Consider the following 23,457-nt stretch of genomic DNA (forward strand, 5'->3'; position numbering starts at 1 on the left):
TACCGCTACGTCTATGAAAAATAAAATTAGTTATGGCTCCAATAAGTCAGGAAATAAAAAAATATGCAGTTGTGCCCGAGGGGAACATTTCTTCAGTTTCAAGAGGCGATTTATCAAGGACCTAAAATTAGGGAACCAGGAAGGGGAGGGCCCAAACATATCCGCTGGAAGCGACGATGCCCGTATTATACCAGGATAATACTTTCCCAGCAAAATTCCCCAAACTACAAAGGCGCGGAGTGTGGACCAAAAGGGGGATAAGAAATGACACCATTTATCAGTGCGACACCGGCCTGTGCAGAAAGGATTGCTTCACAGCGTAACACACATCTATGGATTATTTTTATTTTTTATACCACCTGACTATGCCCCTTATATACTCCGCCCCGCTTACATGTACCCCCACATTATAAAACACCAGCAATACTCAAACAAATATAGTACCAAGCAAAATCCGCTCTCCAAAAGCCAAATGGTGCTCCCTCGGCCCTGAACCCTACAGCGTGCCCAAACAGCAGTTTCCTTCAACATATATGGCATCGTCATACCCGGGAGAACCCTTTTAACAATTTTTGGGGTGTGTCTCCAGCGTCATAAGCTGGGCATGACATATTTGCCACTGAATGGCATATTACCAAGGAAAAATATAAATTTTTAATTTGCACCATCCGCAGCGCATTCATTTATGGAAAAGACCTGTGGGGTGAAAATGCTCACTACACCCCTTAATAAATACCTTGAGGGGTGCAGTTCCATAGTGGGGGTCACTTATCAGGGGTTTCTTTTTATTATTTCACATCTGAGCCTCTGCAGTTGTGAACCAATACTTTGTAAATCGCCAAATTAGGCCTCCACTCCGCATGGTACTCTTCACTTCTGAGCCCTGTCATATGTCCAGACAAAAGATTAGGGCCACATGTAGGGTGTTTCTAAAACCGGGAAACACCGCATAATAATTAGAGAGCTGTCTTGTTATGGTGGCACAAGCCAGGCACCACATATTGGCATATCTATGGAAAAAAATCCCATTTTCACTCTGCAACATTGAGCGCACACTAATTTCTACAAAACACCTGCAGGGTTAAAATGCTTACTACACCCCTTGGTAAATGCATTGAGGGGTGTAGTTTCCAAAATGGGGTCACTTCTGGGGGGTTTCCACTGTTTTGGGCCCACAGGTGCCCAGAAACCAATCCAGCAACATCTGCACTCCAAATAGCGGTCCTTCCCATCTGAGCCCTGCGGTTTGCCCAAACAGCAGTTTATGACCACATATGGGCTATTGCCGTACTCGGGAGAAATAGCTTTACAAATGTTGGGTTCTTTTTTTCCTTTATTTGTTGAGAAAATGAAAAAATTTGCGCTAAAGCTACGTCTTATTGAAGAAAAAGGACTGTTTTTATTTTCACTGCCTAATTCTAATAAATTCTATGAAACATCTGTGGGGTCAAAATGCTCACTACACCCCTAGATGCATTCCTCAAGAGGTGTCGTTTCCTAAATGGAGTCCCTTTTTGGGCGTTTTCATTGTTTTGTCCCCTCAGGGGCTTTGCAAATGTGACCTGGCCTCCGCAAATCATTCCTGCTAAATGTGATCTCAAAAAGCCAAATAGTGCTCTTTCCCTTCTAAGCCCTGCCGTGTGTCTAAACAGCCGTTTATTACCACATGTGGGGTATTGTTTTACTCGGGAGAAATTGCTTTACAAATTTTGTGGTGCTTTTTCTCCTTCAGTCCTTCTGGAAATGAGAAAAAATTAGCTAAACCTACATTTTCTTTGAAAAAATGTAGATTATTATTTTCAGGGCCTACTTCCAATAATTTCTGCAAAAAAACTGTGGTGTCAAATCGCTCACTATACCCCTAGATAATTTCCTCAATGGGTGTAGTTTCCAAAATGGGGTCACTTGTGGGGGGTTTCCACTGTTTTATCCCCTCAGGGGCTTTGTAAATGTGACATGGCCTCCGCAAACCATTCCTTCTAAATGTGAACTCCAAAAGCCAAATAGCGCTCTTTCCCTTCTCAGCCACGCCGTGTCTCCAAACAGCCGTTTATTACCACATGTGGGGTATTGTTTTACTCGGGAGAAATTTCTTTACAAATTTTATGGTGCTTTTTCTCCTTTAGTCCTTGTGGAAATGAAAAAAAATTAGCTAAACCTACATTTTCTTTGAAAAAATGTAGATTTGAATTTTCACAGCCTACTTGCAAAAATTTCTGCAAAAAACCTGTGGGGTCAAAACGCTCACTATACCCCTAGATAATTTCCTCAAGGGGTATAGTTTCCAAAATGGAGTCACTTGTTTGGGGTTTCCACTGTTTTGTCACCTCAGGGGCTTTGTAAATGTGACATGGCCACCGCAAACCATTCCTGCTAAATGTGAACTCCAAAAGCCAAATAGCGCTTTTTCCCTTCTCAGCCACGCCGTGTCTCCAAAAAACAGTTTATTACCGCATGTGAGGTATTGTTTTAATCGGGAAAAATTGCTTTACAAATTTTGCGGTGCTTTTTCTCCTTTAGTCCTTGTGGAAATGAGAAAAAAAATCGCTAAACCTACATTTTCTTTGAAGAAATGTTGATTTTAATTTTCACGGCCTACTTCCAATAATTTCTGTAAAAAACCTGTGCGGTCAAAATGCTCACTACACCCCTAGATAATTTCCTTGAGGTGTCTAGTTTCCCAGATGGGGTCACTTTTGGTTGATTTTGACTGTTTTGGCACCGCAAGAGCCCTTCAAACCTGACATGGTGCCTAAAATATATTCTAACAAAAATAAGGCCCCAAAATCCACTAGGTGCTCCTTTGCTTCTGAGGCCGGTGCTTCAGTCCAGTAGCACGCTACGGCCACATGTGGGATATTTCCTAAAACTGCAGAAACTGGGCAACAAATATTGAGTTGCATTTCTCTGGTAAAACCTTCTGTTTTATAAAAAAAATTGTATTAAAAATGTATTTCTGCAGAAAAATATGAAATTTGTAAATTTCACCTCTACTTTGCTTTAATTCCTGTGAAATGTGTAAAGGGTTAAGACATTTTCTAAATGCTGTTTTGAATACTTTGAGGGGTGAAGTTTTTAAAATGGGGTGACTTTTTGGTGGTTTCTAATATATAAGGCCCTCAAAGCCACTTCACAACTGAACTGGCCCCTGTAAAAATAGCCTTTTGACATTTTCTTGAAAATGTGAGAAATTGCTGCTAAAGTTCTAAGCCTTGTGAGGTCATAGAAAAATAAAAGGATGTTCAAAAAACGATGCCAATCTAAAGTAGACATATGGGTGATGTTAATTAGCAACAATTTGGTGTGGTATAACTAGTTGCCTGTCTTACAAGCAGATACATTTAAATTGAGAAAAATGCTAATTTTTGCAATTTTTCGCTAATTTTTGGTGTTTTTCACAATTAAATACTGAACATATCGAGCAAATTTTGCCAGTAACATAAAGTCCAATGTGTCACGAGAAAACAATCTCAGAATCGCTTGGATAGGTGAAAGCATTCCGGAGTTATTACCACATAAAGTGACACATGTCAGATTTGAAAAATGAGGCTCTGTCAGGAAGGTCAAAAGTGGCTAAAGAGGGAAGGGGTTAATGTGCACAGTGACATGGATCCGGCACCATTACAGCATTGAGAATAGGAGATTACAAAGCTGCGAATATGGTGAGGACAGAACATTCCAACACTGATGATAATGTGACAGCTGAGGATATCCAGGGCTACTGCTGCTTGTGGGGGAGGTGGACTTCACTGTATCCAAGACAACCGCTTAGACCAATCCGCATGCTCTGACCCTGTAAGATCCACACCAGGCTATTCTCCATAGACTTGTGTGTGAGGTTGTGCGGATCCTTATTACTAGCCATGGTCTGATCATAAACCGTGCTAAGTCCACTGTGCTGAATAGCAAGGATTGATCATTTCACATCTTTATGTAGTTTATTCATCCTTATTCTGTTAATACTGTAATGCCAGTTATTTGTAGTGCCAATATGCGTATTACACCGTGTTCTAAACCAGAATGTAATTACTTTAATCTTGGACATTTCATGAAGTTCAGAGCGTGCTAATCTAATAAGAACTTTGTCAGGAAGACCTAAAGTTCCCTACTAGTCCCCCCCCCCCCCCACCCTTGGAAGAAATCAATGGAAAAAACACATCCTTGTCTAGATAACCTTGTTCCAGCATCGGGCAGAGGTGGCCACCTTGCTCCCTATTTAGCACTAGTTGAGAGTGCTGTCTGAATATGAATGGCACATCTAGATCTAGACAAGAGCTAAGAGCTCATCTTGTCAGCCATGCACCGTGCGTTGCTCATCGTTGGTCCAAGCATCTTGTAGCCGCATAGCAGTCAGCACGAGTTTCAGATTTGGGGATTTTAACGTTAGTTTGCACTAATGAATGGCATGACCATGCCATGAAGCAAAGCTGTAGTGAGGTACCTTCAACTTTTACAGAAGATGGTAGTTTGTATGCAGCCGAAACATCTGGAAGTTGGCTGGGGCGGCTAGAGATCCTCAATGAAAGGGGTTGTGGACCTGTTTCACGGTAATGGATCCCCATAGAGAAGCTGATTGTGGAGCTAGGGCCTCCGAGCCAATTCTTTAACCTGAGCGACCAGGACTGACTGCCAGGAATTAAAAAATGGAAACTTAGATTTTAGGAGCCACTTAGAACGTGCATAGACATCAATTCAAAATAACCCAAAATTTTAAGGGCCAGTTGAAATTTAAGGTGTATTGGCTATTTTCCAGGCCTACCAGCAGCCACCCCCCCTCTGTGTAATATAATATGGCGCTAGCTTTTCTTTTTAGTACTATGTGACACGGCTGGTAGTGGCGGCACCTATTGTTAGAACAGCACATGCTGATAGTAAGTTATGGTCGCCTATGAAGAAAAAGAGGCCGTAGCCCCTTCAGCAAAGCCACTCGCAACTAAGTGCTATGCAGACATGCAAAACAGCCTCACATAGGCAGTTCCTAAAACGACGGTTGCAGTGTACTAGCCTTTTTGTTGTATGGGTAGGTGAAGTTCCCAGAAGTTGGGCCCCCACTGATCAGTAAGGGCCTATTCACATCGGCGTTCGCTTTCCGTTCCGGGGTTCCGTCGGAGGTTTCCGTCGGGTGAAACCCGCAACGGAAAGTGAAGTCACCGCTTCCGTTTCAGTCACCATTGAAATCAATGGTGATGGAAACATCGCTAATGGTTTCTGTTCGTCACCATTGCGCCAGGTTTCCGGTTTTCCGACAGAATCAGTAGCGCAGTTGACTTCGCTATTGATTGTCGTTAAAACGGAAACCTGCCAGAATGGTGACGAACGGAAACCATTAGCAATGTTTCCGTCACCATTGATTTCAATAATGACTGAAACGGAAGCTGTGGTTTCACTTTCCGTTGCAGGGTTCACCCGACGGAAACCTCTGACGGAACCCCGGAATTGAAAGCCAACGGTGATGTGAACAGGCCCGAAGTCGTATGTCATGGTAGGAAATCCCCCTTGATAAGTCTTAAAGGATCCGTAATGAATAATTACCACAGAGAAACACAGTATTCCGTCCTCTGATATTAATTCAGTCTTTTATTCATTAACTCTTAGGCCACTTTCACACCAGCATGTCCGGTTTGTGTGTCTAAAAAAAAAAAACAAAAAAAACGGGCTGTTTTGCACGCATATGACGGTCTGTGTTGTGTGCCATCCGTTTTTCTCTGCAAGCACGATCTGGTTTTACGTTTCTTTTCTTTGCATTTCTTTATCAACTGATGCGAGAAGAAAAAAAGAAAAAAAATAAATATTGTGTGTGTGTGTGGAGATATATATATATATATATATATATATATATATATATATTTATTTATTTTGCTATGTATTTCTAGTTCGGTACAGTATTCTAACTGTAAAATAATGCCATGCCCCCCCCCCATATTTTAGCGAGCCGAGCTGTGAAGAACTCTACTTTCTTATTTTACAAACAAATAAAAATTGGATGCCTCCCCTCAGTCACTGCAGTGCACTCTCCTGTCCGTTCTTTTTAGATGGCTGACTAAATGAACATAAATATTTAACGTGCTGAACAAAACCTATATCCTTGTAATGATTATTCGGTTTATGGCTATGTATTAGGCCCAGTTCACACGGCGTGTATTTTGGTGCTTTTTACACGCTGAAATAAGAGTCAAACGCTTAACTTACTATTCAAATCAATGGGAAAGCACACCGTACATACTACTATTTTTACGCAAGCGTATTTAAAGGAGTCAGGTCAATTCTTTGACGCGTAAAATGCACCAAATGTTTCTGTAGTAAATGGGTGTCCTAATTGCACGTCAAAACGTGAAAAACGCATGCATTTTAAAAGGCACTTCACAAGAAATTCTGGCGTGTTTGACACGTTTACATGAGGTTTGTTTTGAGCGCGGTGTGAACATACCTTTTTACTGTACTGGGTTGAGCGTTGTCGGCTTTGACTGTTTTTTTTAGGGAAGTACCGGATTATTGAGGTAAATGCTGGTAGTGGGAAATCCTCAATCGGCATGTTTCTTAGCCTACTTCGTGCAGTGGTTAAGTGAACTCTGGAAAGTCCTTGGAGGTTGAAGTACACATTTTATTGCCAAGACTTGCTATTTATATGTGTGCCTGCCATTGATTGTTTTCTGCCAGGCACATTTGTTGCTCTTAGTGACCACTTATCAAATTTAGTTGTGTCGTTTTACGCTGCCATACAACTATTATAGACCATTGTTGCTGTTGAGAAAGCTCTAAGAGCCTTAAAGGGGTTTTGAGACTAGAAAACATGGCCGCTTCCAGAAACTGCTCCAATCTTGTGCATGGGCTTGGTCTATCTAGTATTGCAGCTCAGCCCCGTTCAAGTGAATAGAGCGGAGCTCCCACACCAGTGTCAATGGGCAAGAGTGGCATGGTTTTAGGAAGAAAGCAACAGTGTTTTTCTAGTCTCGTAAAACCCCTTTTCAATGTTATTTTGCCCCATACCACAGTATAGGTTCGCTAGGCTGTTTTGCTAGTGCGACTTCCGTTTGGCGCTCTGCTTCTTGAAAAAAAGTCTTTCAGAATATAAAAAATACTATAAGATTAATGGTGTTGCCCACTTTTTTCACCAAAGCTTTATAGAGGAGGTCTGGATGGTGACAGAGCCTCTTTGTGCCCTATCTCCTATATAAGGAGATCGGCGCTATAATGTAGGTTACAGCAGTGCTTTTTTATTTAGAAAAACAATCTATTTTTACCACTTATGAGCGATATTTTTTTTTTTTTATTTTTTTTTTAAGCTTTATTCTAATGGGTTTCTTAATGCCCAAGTGGGCGTGTTTTTACTTTAGACCAAGTGGGTGTTGTACAGAGGAGTGTATGACGCTGACCAATCAGCGTCATACACTCCTCTCCATTCATTTACACTGCACTAGCGATATAGCTATATCGTTATGTGCAGCCACATACACTAACATCACTGCAATGTCATGACAATGAATATACATTACCTCCAGCCAGGACGTCATGTGTATTCAGAATCCTGACGCGTCAATCTTTTCTGAGATTTACAGCAAGGCAAACGTAATCTCGCGAGATTACGATGTAAACTCATTTAAAACTAGATTACGTTTGCCTTGCTGGAAATCTCACAGAAAAGATTCAGAAGTGTCAGGATTCTGAATAAACATCACATCCAGGCTGGTAGTGATGTATATTCATTATCAGGACACTACAGTAATGTTAGTGTTTGTGTATGTAGCTGCACATAACGATCTAACTATATCGCTAGTGCAGTGTAAATGAATGGAGAGCAGTGTATGACGCTGATTGGTCAGCGTCCTACACTCTGTACAACGCCCACTTGGTCTAAAGTAAAAACACGCCCACTTGGGCATTAAGAAACTAATTAGCATAAAGCTAGAAGATAGGGCACTTATAATGTGGTGACAGTCTCTTTAAATATTGTGTGTGTGTCGCTGTTCAGTCTTCTGACACTACTGTTTTATTAATTTATTTGTATTCCCTATGAAATCTGAAAATAATATTTTCTTAGAACTCTGCATTGTGCCATTCCTCTATTGTTCCTCCTGAAAATATTTTGCTACATGTTCAAATCAGTCTTATAAATAAAAATCAGCTTGTTATTAAATGCAGAAAACAAAAAAACATTCTCCGGTTAAATCCCAAGAAACGAGGCGGAAGTGGGGTGGTTACTGGAAATAAGTGATACCTTTTATATAGCCAACCATGCTTTTCTTACACAGAAATGAACTCTGCCACAACACTGCCAGCAGACAGTCTATAGGTAATGTACAATACTTCCTCCGATATTACACTGTTGTATTTAATGATGTCTTTATCCATTACAGTTCCAGACTGCACTCAGGAGAAGGATTTGGACAGTCCTAATTGTTTGGCTTAATGGTTGTAAGAAAAAAATATATATATATCTCTCCTTTTTTAATTCTTAATTTTAACGCACGAACACACTGACTGGGCCAAATTTGCAGCGATTAAAGTATCTTGTAGAATGTATAAAGAATGTTGGGTAATCGCGTGTCGTGCCGTATACAGAATTATAAAGTCCACAATTCCCTGCATCTGAGGAATACTGTACAGCCCACACCTAGTCCTGTAACATTTATACAGCATACTGCAATGGTGTTTAACCTGTGGCTCTCCAGAGTCTGAAACTCCAACTCTCAGCCTATCCTACAATCCGGACACATGCTGGGTATTTTATTTGCTTGATAGCTTTATTCTGCGGGTTAGTACGGTTAATAATTTAAATTTGCCGTTGTAGTAGTTTTTTTAAAAATAAAGTTTTTTATATTTTTTTAATACTTACGGGGAGGACTTGCATGCGATTTGCTTGATCGCTGGTACAATATACACTGCAATACATCTCTGTTGCAGTGTATTGGACTCTTTACTGTCTTCTATTAAGACTAACATGGCAAACCTGCTGCCATGACATCGAATCGGTACCCTCTAGGGGCTTACATGTCGGTCAATAGCAACCAGCATCTAAGCATTTAAACATCCGGGATCACCGTTATCTCTGATCCCAGCCGTTAGAGCAGGGTGTCAGCTGTAATATACTCCGCAGCCTGCTCCATATTTCTCCCGCCATGGCGTACGCTCCAGAATTGCTGTTTCAAGGGGAATACAAGTATTTTCTAAAATAGATGCGTCAGGAGAGGTAATGGATTCTCTTTAAATTTGCAACTCGATTGGCTGCTATGAGAAACTGCTTCAATTTTTCTTTGCACAAATTTTAATAAATCTCTACCGTCTGTTTAGACTAGCATTCTGGGCTAATCTATCCAATAACAAAAACCAAAACCGGACAGAGCAGTTAAGCCATGTTCACACGTGCCAGATTTTTTGCGAGATCTTTCTAGCAGATTTCCGAATTGAGAATCTGCAGCAAAGTAGAGAACAATATATGTGAATCCGGTTTTTTCTTTTTAAACTCCATTTACATCTAACCAATTTTTGCATTGCAAATCTCAAGGCATTTGAAAATCCCACAGCATGCCTATTATGTTGTGGGTTTCACCCTGCGAAAGGGGAAGCCCTCGTGTCACACATCCAAATTTTATTGTAGAATTTGTGGATTTGTAGCAAAATCCGCAGCAAATTATTATATTTTTTTCTGCCTTTGCTAAATCCTTAAGTCAAAGTTTATCTGTTGAAAAAAAACAAAAGCCATAACTCCTCCATATGAGTCATGGATGGATCCTGTAAAAACACAAGCCCAGATGCCAATGTAAACGGAATGTTGTATCAAAAGGGCACTTGATGCTTTGTAGCTTGTTTGTGAACCGTACTAGAATTTTCCCATGGAATATGTCAATGTAAAAAAGTGGTGGTAAATTATCATATTTTGGTCTAACGTATTCTACAAGCTAATGTTTCCGGTTAGAGTAAATCCAGAATTTAAGCCTACTTATTGAGACGTTCCCATTGGATTGATCAGTTTGTATGACGTATGGTCATTGGTACTTGCGTGGTAAAGGCCGGTTGTAAGTCTTGTCCTATATTCTGCTGAGGCCTTATTTGTAAGCAATATATCCATCTGTTTCTTAGACATTGAATAGTTAATATGGTGTGAAGTAGTGATGTTCCAAGGGCCACATGCAGAATGAGGTTGTGTATACACAAAAGGACGAGGCTGTGCAAATGGCATTTGGTTTGTCACCATGGAGATGGGAAATTCTTGGCCGATGCCCATCTTCAGATTCCCTGTGGATCTGGATGCCCGGGGCTCCGAATTTTGTTTTAATACCTAGGAGTACTGCACATAAGCATCTGCAGGAGGTCATTCATTCAGGGGCCTTTGGTCCTACGGTTTTTGTCAATTTTCTTCTAATAGAGCGCTATTTGCACGGTGTTAATTCGGCCATATCATTCATGCTCGTCTGTTGTAAAGTAAAAGCTATGATAATGGCATTCACTCTGATCGGTAGAGAGGAATACATGTGGAGCAATGCAAATGCACGATATTTACCATGACATAAACTATTTTCCATCTAAGGCTTCCGTTCATGGGTTCCGTTAGACCTTTCTGTCCAGGGAACCCATGAACGGAAACTGTAGCTTTCTGTTTGCATTACCATTGATTTCACTGGTAGTAATTCTTCAGTTGCAAATGGTTTCTGTTTGGTCTCCGTTTCGTAAGGTTTCCATTTTTATTTATTTTCTGGCTGAAACAATAGCACTGTTGACTACGCTATTTATTCTGCCAAAAAAACAGAGGCCTTGCAGAACGAAGACAAAATGAAACCATTTGCAACTGAAACATTACCATGAATACGATGTTAATGCAAACAAAGCTATGGTTTCGGTTTGGTCTAATGGTACCCATGAACGGAAACCCGACGCAGATATGAACAAGGCGTAAAACGCTATCCCAGCGCCCGTTGTCTAGGAGGAGGGGAGGGCTAGATGAGCCTTTCTCTCTATGGCTAGCGTAATGCCCTAAAGGAGCCACTGCCTGATTCTTGATGGGTCCATTGTCACGTTTGTAAAAACAAATGTGATGCTGATTGGATTCTGCTGGATCTCATCTGTGTATTAATAGGACAGCAGTTGCACAAAGCGGGCCTTCATAGTTCAGCAATATTGCAGCTTACATATGCAGTTGTGCTTTCTTTTCTTATTAGGGTAAGTTCACACAATCAAATTGCGGTTTATTCCCACGATTGCTTCTAAATCACTGCAAAATGCCACAATTTTGTAGTCATTTTTGCACAAACTGCCACAAATTCACGGCAATAAACGGTGGTTTGACCACACTGTGTGAATATCCTCATAGAGCTCCGCTTACATCCGTGAATCCAGCTCTCCTGCATTGCCTAGAATATATAGTTGACGGAATTCTCCGATCTGTCTGGTCTACATTGCTCTACACTGCGTCTCTACTTGTTCACATTGTCTACTCTGTATAAGGCCCCATGCACACGACTGTAAAAAATCTCCGTAATTGCAGACCGTGATACCATCCAATTACGGACCCTTTCAGTTCTATTGACCGCTGACCTGACACCCTTCCGTTTCGCTACGTAACATGTCCTATCTTTTTCTTTTTACTGGTCGTTCTCCCATACAATGTATGGGAGCACGGGCCGAAAATCTGGGTGGCCGGCTGTGCCCGCAATCGCGGCCTGTGATTACGGGCGCGTCCGTGTGCATGAGGCTTAAGCAATGGTTGATACGAAAGTTGCATTTGTTAAATCAATTCTGTGCTTTTATTTACAATTTATACAGCCCTAGCATGTTCTGTAGCACTATATAAAGAGGATTACAAAAACCTTAGTCGATGTTCAGTGCAGCATATACCATACACAAAGCAATGTACAAGTATGGAATGTAAGGCCCAACGCACACGACCGTCATTTTTATCTGCAACTACGGATCCGGAATTGCGGGTAAAATAGACACACATCTCTATAGGCCACAGACACCTCCCCGTATATTTACGGGTGTGTCCGGGCCATGGATCTGAGCCGCAAAAAATAGGACATGTCCTACTTTTTTGCATTTACGGACCGTGCTCCTATACTTACTACTGTCTTGTGCGTGGGGCCTAAGAAGAAAAGAAAAATGTGCATACAAATCCAAAGTATCATAAGTTACATCAATAAAGTGGAACAAAACAATGTCTGCACAGTCCTTCAAATAGACCAGTTATAACACAGGCGTCCCTATGAATAAAGAAACCTAAACAGTTGGACTAAGTAAAACTTGGGGTACACAAGTATGTATAATAGTAGTGTATCCAAGCTGGTAAATGGTCAAAATTCACAGTGTAAGTTACTTGGCACAGGCATACTCGTACATCAAGTCATTATGTCTTTGGTATCTGGGTCGACAAGATTATTTAGAGGAAAGCAATGTAAACACTGGGAGAACACAAACTGTGCAGATGTTGTCCTGGTTGAAGTTTGACCCTAGGACCCAATTTCTGGAAGGAAGTCCTGACCATTTCACCTAATATCTGTATTGCAGTACAACGCCAGTGTTTTGTACAGGAATTTCTCTAGATCAAGGGAGTTTCTGTCCTAGGTTGTTCCATCGATTCTCTGTGGGGCTACTTCGCAGCAAATAACCAATCTCTTAAAGGGGTTTTCCAGCTTTAATGTGTGTGATTATTTATATATATATATATATATTTATTTTTTCCCTGGAAGCTACTTCTGACTTGAAATATGCACCTACTCACGTTTTACATTCGCCGCAGGCCTCTGTTTACATTACCACAGTGAGGACATGTCGCACAGATATGAGACGGCCACTTTACACAGGCCACTGGTCAGGCGAATGAACCCTTGTACGAATGCTCGTTCCCAAGCATTGGCCCGTGTAAACAGGGCTTCGATCAGCTGAAAAACAAGCAGACGCTCATTTATCAGCTGATCAGATCTTTTGCGACCCAAAAAATTGTGGTTATCCGCAGCACATTTCCCCGTGTGAACGGGGGTTGTTTTGAAGAAAATTTGCAAATGTATGGGAACAACTATACTATTGTTCGTCCCCATACATTATGATCATTGCTCCGTTTTAAATGGGAGGGGGAGGGACGCTGATTAACATTATGTATTGTTTGACGCTCCTTACTAGGCAGAAAACCTTGCAGCCTATCACTGGCTAATGCTAGAGAACTTTTTTTTTTTTTTTTTTTCTCCTATTGTTAAACTGGGCTTAAGGCCTCATGTACATGACCGTAGTGGTGTGCACGTGCCGTGAATTGCGGCTCGGGTGGCTGCAGAGTGTCACCCACGGCTTCCTGCAAATCACGGGCTGTGCTAATTGCGGTTTGCATTCATTTCAACGAGCCTGGACTGCAAAATGCTCCCGTAATAAGACATGTCCTATCTTTTTGTGGCCCAGGCTCTCTGGCAATGCACGGACCATGGAAACCATGGTCGTGTGCATGGGCCCATTGAAATGAATGGGGCCGCAATTCACCCGTGGGTGAATTGCCGTCGCAAAAATAAGTTTATGTGCATGGGGCCTTAGGGCTCTGTTTTTACATGTGTTTTTATAATAACAAAAATTATGTTCAGAGCATGTTGGTGTTATTGTCGAGTAAGACTGTTTTCTTTCTTGAACAAGGAGTCAAGTTGATGCCTTGGATTATTAGCTTTAGTCTTTTTTTTTTTTTTTCCCCCCAGTATTGTACATGAATGGGTCTCATGTCTAGCAATTATCTTGTGTGTTTCGTAGGTAGGTATGTGGTGTGCTTATTTATTTATTTATATATATATTTTATTTCCTCAATGAATTAGAATATCAAAAAGCTATTAAATTCAAAAAGTTACCTCAAAATTTATATAGATTCATTACACACAGCGATTCTATTTCCAGCATTTTTTTATTTTTTAATGTTGATTTATCTCGAACAGTTAATGAAAACCCAAAGTTTAGTCTCTCAAATAATTATATATCAAGTCCAGAGTCAGCGCAGCATCTGACAGGAAACTTTAGAGCACTTCATGCTTCCTCCGCTGACCAGCTTTATGGAGATGCTGATTTTTATTTTCCAGCAGGACTTGGCACCTGCCAACACTGCCAAAAGTACCAATACCTGGTTTACTAACCACAGTATCACTGCGCTTGATTGGCCAGCAAACTCGCCTTACCTAAACCCCATAGAGAATCTATATGGTATTGTCTAGAGGAAGATGAGACACCAGACCCAAAAATGCAGACGAGCTGAAGGCCGCTATCAAAGCAACCTGGGCTTCCATAACACCTCAGCAGTGCCACAGGCTGATCGCCTCCATGCCACGCCGCATTGATATCACCTCAGCAGTGCCACAGGCTGATCGCCTCCATGCCACGCCGCATTGATGCAGTAATTCATGCAAAAGGAGCCCCCACCAAGTATTGAGGGCATATACTGGACAGACTTTTCAGTATTAAAAATCATTTTTTAAATTGGGCATATTTAATCAAATTTTCTGAGACTAAATTTTGGGTTTTCATTAACTGTTCGCCATAATCAGCATCATTACAAGAAGAAAAATGCTGGAAATAGATCACTCTGTGCAATGAATCTATATAATGAGTAACTTTTTGATATACTAGTCCTTCTCAATGAATTAGAATATGTATACGTATGCGTCATTCAGTGTGTTTGGTGTAACTTTATAATTAGTTTTTATTAAAACTTCGTTTTACTTTGAGAAAAAGCTGCTCTGTATATACAGAGCAGCTGTATGTAGCGCTTAATCTTGTTCCCGTCCATACCGCTGGACTGACCGGTTCAGTGAAAGCGGGAGACTTGCAGGATCCACCTGTAATCTATCACCGCTAAGATAACTTAGATGGGATATATTACAGGTAAATTCGGACCCGCTGACACTGAACCCATCATGTCCGTGGGACTGACCTGATTCTGGCCATGGCGAAAGATACGGCTGCTCTGTATAGAGAATACAAAGCAGCTGTATCTCAAAAAGTAAAACAATTCTTTAATAAAGACTAATTATAAAGTTACATCAAACACCCTGAATAACCTTATAGAGATAGATATATATATATATATATATATATATATATATACACGCACGCCCATCAAAGGATTATATAGCCTTTAATATAAATAAAGCTTTATTGCTATATAATGAAATGTTCTACAAAGTTCTAATAGACTCAATTTCTCGTACCTTTCAAGATCTGTTTGCTGTCAGTGACTAGAAATATTTTTTACTTTCAGAGGCGGAACAAAATGATGTAATGCTGCTCATACAGTTGATGGGTTTTGTATAGTTCTGGTGGTACCCAACCTTTTTTTATAGGTGGCAATCCGCTCTTATGACAGATGGTGAGCCACACTGAATAGTGAAAGGGAAGAATCCTAATAATGATATGGCCTAGTGATCTTACATTTACTCATGCCAGTGACGTGGTTTTGACCCTAGTACCAAGTTCTGGTATCGCTATGACATCCCTATAAAAGTTTCTAGAGCTGCCAACAGCAGAAGAGCCACATGTGGTTCCCGAGCCACTGGTTGGGGGAACACTGGTATAGTGAATCAGTATAGGATAAACACCGCAGTATCACAATTTTCTATCTTGTTTTAATGGTTTGCTACAATGTGTCAGTGTAGCTAAAATGTCTGCATGGAGTCCATCTTGTTTAGCTCACAAAAGGTTTCTTAGAATTCATACAGTTGTAACAAAGCCTCTACTATGAGAATATTATGTGTGGTATCTTCCCATTCCTATTTTATTTGGATCCTACTGGGCAACTACTTTTAATGTGATCAGGACCGCCATAGCTGCTAGTGGCTCTGTTCTGGCTTAATGGTAATGATCCACTGGAAGGGCGATCATAAACGGGAAGATGTGGTTGAGAACTGAAGATGTCTCCCAAGACTGCCTATCTGTCACTAGCATGTTCAAGTTTTGCTTAAAAGGATCCTTCAGTCAAAAACTAAAAAACTGGGCTCTTGTTCAGTCATGGAGATAAAAGCCACGTTCACACTGAGTTTTTTGACGCGGAAACCGCGCCGCAAAAAAAGTCAAGCGGCCCAAAAATGCCTCCCATTGAGTTCAATGGAAGGCGGGGGTGGTTATCTCCCGGGAGCGGTAAAACCGCCTCGCGGGAGAAAGAAGGGACATGCCCTGTCTTCGGGCGTTTACGCATCTGACCTCCCATTGACATCAATGAGAGGCAGAGAAAGCGTATTTCGCTGTGTTTTATGCCTGCGGCGCTCAGTGGCCGCGGGCAAAACATGCCGCGAAAATCTGCCTCAAACTTCCAAACTGAATTTTGCGGCAGAAATTCTGCCTGCAAAAAAACTCAGTGTGAACATAAAGGGGTTATCCGGATTTTTTAAAATTTCGCAGCAGGGGATGGTGTAAAGTAAGAATCCAGCAGACACTCACCACCTGAAGTGCCAATCCCCTCCCCCCCCCCCTCTCCAGTGATGAAGCTCCGGTCCCCGCTGCTGGAAGCTCCTGTAGAGGTGTCAAGTGACATGTAGAGGTCACTTGACACTACAGCCAATCGCTGACCTCATCGGTCACGTTCCATACGTGGCTGCAGTGGCACGTGACTGCTGCAGGAGCTTCTGGGACCACATAGAGGGTCTCGGCCTCTTTCGGTGGTGAGTATCTTATAGATCATTACTTTGTACCATTTCCAGCCCTGCTGCAGAAGGAGTCCTGTATAACCTCTCTAATGCTGCAATGTAGAAAATACGCAACAACGACAAACCGGAAGCACAAATGCTTTACTGTGTAAAAGGGACACACAACACAATTTGCTGGCTGATTTTTCATTTTCGACTTGAGTGTTTCTTTTAAGTGCCTAACACTTTTTTTCCTTTTCTATGAGAAGAAATCAGAAGTTTGACTCCATATACCAATATTCTTCATCTACGACAATAATGGCTTGTTATTTAGGTCCAATGATTGGATCGATTTGTAGAATGATTTCTAATTTATCAAAACAGAATAGTCCTGTTGGCATGGGAAACACATTATGTAATATGTGACTGTCGCTTCAAAACCTGAAAGTGTATTTCCGGACCATGCATATAGTTTTATTACATGTGAGGCTTGTATTTCCCCTTTAAGAGATATTGGCGGAGGCCGTAATAAACTGCTGCCCCCGCAATCTTCTGTACACTTTCTGCGATAATATTTTGACTCTCGGACTGAAAGGGGGAGGGGAAGAGTCAAATTGTGGTTGAATCTAATGCTTTTAATAAGATTCTGACTATAACGTACTGTCCTTGTCTCTGCAGCCTCTGATAACAGCCAGCGATTTCAAGAAACATGCTTTGCATTTGCATTAACACCACAACAAGTCCAGCAAATCAGCAGCTCAATGTAAGTCTCCCCCTTCCTTTCCAATTACCCCCCTCCCTTTCTCTTCCAGCCATGTCTCCCCTCCCCCTCCTCACGCCTCTCACTTGGCAACTGCACCCGGCCTATTGAAATCGTTGTGCCTCATGGGGGTTAGAGTTACATCTGGGGCTGATGGTGAATACATTGTATAGGAGTTTGGAGTGATTGCTACTGGGCTGCTTGCACAGACCCATACCACCCTCCGGTTTACAGTTTTTTTGTGGCATTTCGCAAATAAAAAAAAGGAATTCTGCATGAAGAAGAACTTTCTAAATTAAATGTTACTCTTTACTGCACATGACCATTAGATAAGGGCGTCCTGTCACAAACCTTGTACCCTCCTCATCAACTTGATACATTCTCTTCAAGGGACATTCTTACCACCCCCACAGTAAAGTAAGGATTATGCTTAAAATTCTGTAAAGGACTTTAAGGGGAATTAACTTTTCTATGCCATTCTGGTGTAGAAAAGTCACAAGTGGGCAAAACTAGCTCATAACTTGCGCAGATTTGACACTGGCACAAGGACGGCAGAGATGCGCCTAATTTAAGCAAATCTTACTCCAGCGATCTGTGATTGAAGACTGGCATATGGAACGCCTTAGCTTCCCCTATGTCTCTAAATGTTAGAGGCTCTGTCACCACATTATAAGTGTCCTATCTCCTACATAATGTGATCGGCGCTGTAATGTAGATAACAGTGGTTTTTATTTTGAAAAACGATCATTTTTGAGCAAGTTATGATCTAGTTTAGATTTATGCTAATTAGTTTCTCAATAGACAACCGGTTTTTACTTTTTACCAACTGGGCGTTGTACAGAGAAGTGTATGACGCTGACCAATCAGTGACTAATCACCGTCATACACTTCTCATTGTTCCAGCCCAGCTTCTTTCACTGCACAATCACACTGTGCTGTGGATCATGCTGGGCTGGAACAATGAGAAGTGTGTGACACTGGTCACTGATTGGTCAGCCTCATACACTTCTTTACAACGCCCACTTGGTCAAAAGTAAAAACACGCCCAGTTGGCCTTTAAGAAACTAAATCTAAAATTGCTCATAACTTGCTCAAAAATGATCGGTTTTCAAAATAAAAACCACTGCTGTTCTCTACATTCCAGCGCCGATCAGATTATGTAGGAGATAGAGCATTTATAATCTGGTGACAGAGCCTCTTTAACTGCACTCAGTCATGAATTTCCATTCTTTGATTTCTGCATTAGGACCCGCAGAGATTGATTTTCTTTTGGCTGAATGGGACAACCTATGTACGAGAATTTTAGTTGATTTTTTTTTTCATTGCTTATGTTATGTTCTAAGCATTTATTTATTTATTTTTTTCTTGTAGGGACATCTCTGGAACAAAATGTGATTTCACTATTCAAGTGCAGCTCAGGTAATCCAATTGTATTCTTACCTGTCTGTCTTAAGCTGGCCATACACTAGAGATTTTGGATGGTCGAGAAGGCAGATTTAGACTGCTTTTTAACTGTCGAAGCCTATTCATGACACTAACAAGTGTGAAAGATGCCAACCGAAGACAGATATCTTGGAAAAGTTGATCTTTCCATCAATAGAAGACCAGACCAGGCCACAGATCAAGGCAGAGATGGCATGGTCTTCTAATCCACAACCTTCACAGTTCAACCATGAAGGAGAAGTCGTCTGTAAAAGCTATCTGAAATCCCTAATGTATGGCCAGCTTTAGATTCCAGTGTCAACGTCTAATCTTTTATCCTTCTCTTAGGTTCTGTTTGTCAGAGACTAGCTGCCCTCAAGAAGACCATTTCCCACCAAACCTGTGTGTAAAAGTCAATGGAAAACCCTGTAATCTGCCAGTAAGTATGGCCTCCGCTCAGTTCTCGTCTTAGTCCCCCTGTCTTCTCCTATATATTTACTTTTCAACTCCTCCTCTCACAGGGTTATCTTCCACCAACCAAAAATGGGGTTGAACCAAAGCGACCAAGCCGACCAATCAACATTACCTCACTTGTACGTCTGTCTACAACCGTTCCGAACACTATTGTGGTGTCGTGGACAGCTGAAATTGGACGTGTAAGTTTGCGAAGTGCCAACTCTTGACTCAAATGGCAATTTTATTTTTTTAGATCTGCTTGTAGCTAGCCCTTAAAGAGTGCCTACTTCTAGACAACAACTTTTAAGGGATGTTCACATCCATGTTTTTTTTTTTTGTTTTAAGTTTAGTGTGCGTTTCGGGAAAGCTACCGACATAAGCGCTAATCCTGTCATAAGGCTCCGTTGTCAGACGGATACTGAAAGGGTGTTCTTTTGGCCTCTGTCTGACTTTGTATACCGCAAGAAAAAAAAAGTATGGAATTACTTAGACTACGCTGTTACATCGCACATAGTTCAGTAAAATGTTAACGGTATGTTTTTTTGTTTAACATGGAAGTCTGTGTGACCGATACTACTGTATGGCAAACATCACAGGCATCCCTTAAACAGATGTCGTGAGCGCTGAATAGCTTATGACGTATTCTTAAAACGAATGCCATTATAGGTTGTGACGATTACCATTGTTGGGCATCCACCAAAGCCTACATTTAAAGGGGTTGGCTGGTGACCTAAAGGTGGGCTACCCTCAGAATAGGCCATCAATATCTGATCGTTGGGGGTCCGACTCTTGGTATCCTTACCGATCAGCTGTTTGAAGGGGCTATGGCGCTCCAGGGACTGCTGTGTCCCCTTAATTTCTTACTCTGCTCCACACTGCAGAACGCTGTCATGTTTGTAGTGGCTGTGCACAGTATTATAGCTTCCTCCCATTGGGAGTATATGTATGCGTCAAATGTAGGCCGAAATAAGTAATGTGAACGGCATCTTTAGTGTTCCTTAAACCAGTTAGTGACCGCCAATACGCCATTTTTTCACTGCGCTGCATCAGAATAAATTATCGGCGCCGTGAGAAGGAAAAACTCACTGCTCTCAGCTACCTCTGGTAGCTAAGGGCTTGGAGCAACGCTGCTCGAGCGGGTGGATTGAAAGCCTCCCGTTTAACCCCTTTAACCTCAATAGCGAGCGCCATGTCCAAGTGGTTTTGGAGGGTGGGGCTCCCTCTCTCACCCCACCGGCACCCTGCATGCGATTGCAGGGTGTCGGTGCTTCCTATGGCAGCCGGGGGCCTAACAAAGGCCCCTAGGTTTGCCTGTAGTGGATGCCTGCTAGAGTGTTCACACTCTTTACAAAATATGGCTGAAAATAGAGGTTTTCAAGGGAAAGCCTCTCCTTATTTTCAGCCATTTCGCAACTAGCGTGTTTTGCTGGGTTTTTTCGGCTATTTTTGGAGCTGGTTTTCTATTGAGTCAAAAAAAAAAAACTGCTCAAGAAGTGACATGCACTTCTTTCTACGAGGCTTTTTTTTTTTTACATGTCCGTTTTTAGAAACTGCCACGTAAAAACACTGGGGGAATGGAACGCCGTTTTTCCCCATTGATATCAATGGGCAGATGTTTGGAGGCGCTCAGCCCCTGCATTGTTAGATGTTTTTCGAGGCGTTTACGGCCCGAAAATTGGCTGAAAATAGCCCATGTGAACGTACCCTTACACTGACAGGCAATAATACGAGTATTGCCGTGTATTATAAAAGCAATCAATTGATCGCATAGTGAAGTCCCCTAGTGCGACTAATAAAGTTTAATAAAAGTTTTACATAAATAAAAATCTTTAAAAACCCAATTTTTCCCCTTTAAAAAATACTTTATGGAAAAAAAAATAAAAAAATTACACATTTTGCGATCGCCGCGTCCGTACTGACCCCAACTATAAAGCTATTGTTATTTAACCCGCACGGCGAACGCTGTAAAAAATAAAATAAAAAAACAATGCCAGAATTGCTTTTTCCTGTGCATCCCGTCTTCAAAAAAAAGTGTTTAAGTGATCAGTCGCATGTACTCCAAAATAATAACAAATAAAAACTACAAGGCGTCCTGCAAAAAAAAAGCCCTCCTACAGCTGTATCGCCGGAAAAATAAGTTATGGCTCTTCAAATATGGAGACACAAAAAACAACTTTGAAAAAAACTGTTTTTACTGTGCAAAACTAGTAAAACATAAGAGAACTTTATTCAGCAGGTCGTTACAATTGCGACAATACCAAATTTTAAAGTTATTTATACCACAGTAAACGGTGTAAATTAAGGACTCAAAAAAAAAAGAGTGGCGAAATTGCTGTTTTTTTTTTCGATTACCCCCAAAAAAAGTTAATAAAAGTTAATCAATAAATGATATGTAGCCCAAAATGGTGCTATTAAAAAATACAACTTGTCCCGCAAAAAATAAGTCCTTATACAGCCACGTCGGCGCAAAAATAAGGAAGTTCTAGCTTTTGGAATGAGACGATGGAAAAACGTACAAAAAATGGCACCTTTGCTCGGTCCCCACACACTGTAGCGTTGAGGCTGCCCATTTCACAACCATTTGTAAAAATGTATAAATGAACTTGTTACTGGTAGATTCACTTCTCTCCGCTGATGTCCGTGTTTGTCACAAAGACCTCCTTGTAATCTCAGCCACCCGATCAAAAGTATATGGGGCCCTGCTGTGCACAATAACTTATATCTCCTCTTATAGATAATGGTTCAATTCTTAAACTAGCGGCTGGGAAATGCTATACCTACCCTCTGCCGTGCTTTAGGCATATCGTTCTATCAAAATATCTTGTTCTTCCCCGTGAAGTGATTTGGAATATAGTCACTGCAGTTTTGCCCTTGGTTTTCCTTTGTAGCTGTTTTTGGTGGTCAGACAGCAGACACACAAAGCTTCATGTATAAAAAAAATCTGGACATAAAAGATAAGTTGGTAGAATTTGCGTAGTAGAGTTCTCTGTCCTGCCCACCGTCCGTAACCTGAGGGAACGGGTGCATCAACTGTGGCCTTTGCCATTGAAATTTTCTGGAAATTGAACAGAAAAGTTTCAGCAATAGTATGAACCGGGCCTTACCGAATGTAATGTAAAACTTTCTTTAGGGAATGTGAATTGTGGGGGATAGTATAATTGAACTCTGACCTGTTTTGCAGAATTTTTCACTGGCTGTGTACCTGGTTAAGCAATTGTCTTCAGCCATCTTATTACAAAGACTGCGAGCGAAAGGAATCCGCAATCCTGACCATTCCAGAGCACTCAGTAAGTTCTGTTTTATAATGCATCCTACTTTCTTCAAAAATAGGGTCACCCTATACTCTGTGGTTACACTATACTACTGGCTGCCAATGTTTAGGGTGTTACCTCTCCCGCAAGCTATAAGATGATCCTTATTAACCCCTTCCTGAAATTTGATGTATCCATATGCCAAAGTCGGGTAGGGGGAAGCATAGAGCGGGCTCACGGAGTGAACCCGCTCCATACGATGCGGCTGTATGTTACAGCCGACACTTCAGAGTAACGAGCGGCAGAGCTTAATAGTTGCCTGTCAGAATCACGATATACTGCAATACATTAGTATTTGCAGTATATCGTGTAAGCGATCTAACGATTGCTGGTTGAAGTCTAATAAAAAAAGTAAATGAGAAATAAATGTGTTGTGTTTTTTTGTGTAAAAAACAAAAACTTTTTCCCATTTCCCCCCTAGAGCATAGTAAAAAAATAAACAAACATAATTGGTATCACCGCGTCTGTAAAAGTCTGAACTATCACAATATATCATTATTTAACCCGCACGGTGAACACCGTAAAAAAAAGTAAACGGCAGAATCAATAATTTTTTTTTTATTTTTTTTTGGGTCACCTCATCTCCCGCAAAAAATAAAATAAAAAGTGATCAAACCGTCGTATTTACACCAAAATGGTATTAAAATCTACAGCTTATCCCGCAAAAAATATGCCCTCAACCCACTTAATCGACGGAAAAATAAAGAAGTTATGGCTCTCGGAATTTGGCGACACAAAATAAATTTTCTATTTTACACTTAGTTTTTTCTATATTTTACTACTTTTACAAGTAAAAAACCTATGTTTGGTATCGCCATAATCTTATTGAGCCACAGAATAAAATGAACACGTTGTTTTAATTGCACAGTGAATTCCGTAAAAAAGGGCGCGCGGAGGAATCGCTGTTTTTTTTTTTTTTTTCCATTTTCTACCCCAC

General features: G+C 41.1%; 1 protein-coding gene across 3 annotated transcripts in view; it reads left to right on the plus strand.

Moving 5' to 3' along the window:
- Positions 1–23,457, plus strand: part of PIAS1 (protein inhibitor of activated STAT 1) — a 78,382-nt gene that overhangs the window by 42,742 nt on the left and 12,183 nt on the right. For all 3 annotated transcript variants that reach the window (XM_075858338.1, XM_075858339.1, XM_075858340.1), the window contains exons 3-7: positions 17,250–17,334; positions 18,703–18,750; positions 19,102–19,192; positions 19,275–19,409; positions 22,391–22,496. In XM_075858338.1, coding sequence (XP_075714453.1) covers positions 17,250–17,334; positions 18,703–18,750; positions 19,102–19,192; positions 19,275–19,409; positions 22,391–22,496 — 465 coding nt within the window. The remainder of the gene's footprint in view (positions 1–17,249; positions 17,335–18,702; positions 18,751–19,101; positions 19,193–19,274; positions 19,410–22,390; positions 22,497–23,457) is intronic.

Source organism: Rhinoderma darwinii, chromosome 3, assembly GCF_050947455.1.
Source record: "Rhinoderma darwinii isolate aRhiDar2 chromosome 3, aRhiDar2.hap1, whole genome shotgun sequence".
Taxonomy (NCBI): domain Eukaryota; kingdom Metazoa; phylum Chordata; class Amphibia; order Anura; family Rhinodermatidae; genus Rhinoderma; species Rhinoderma darwinii.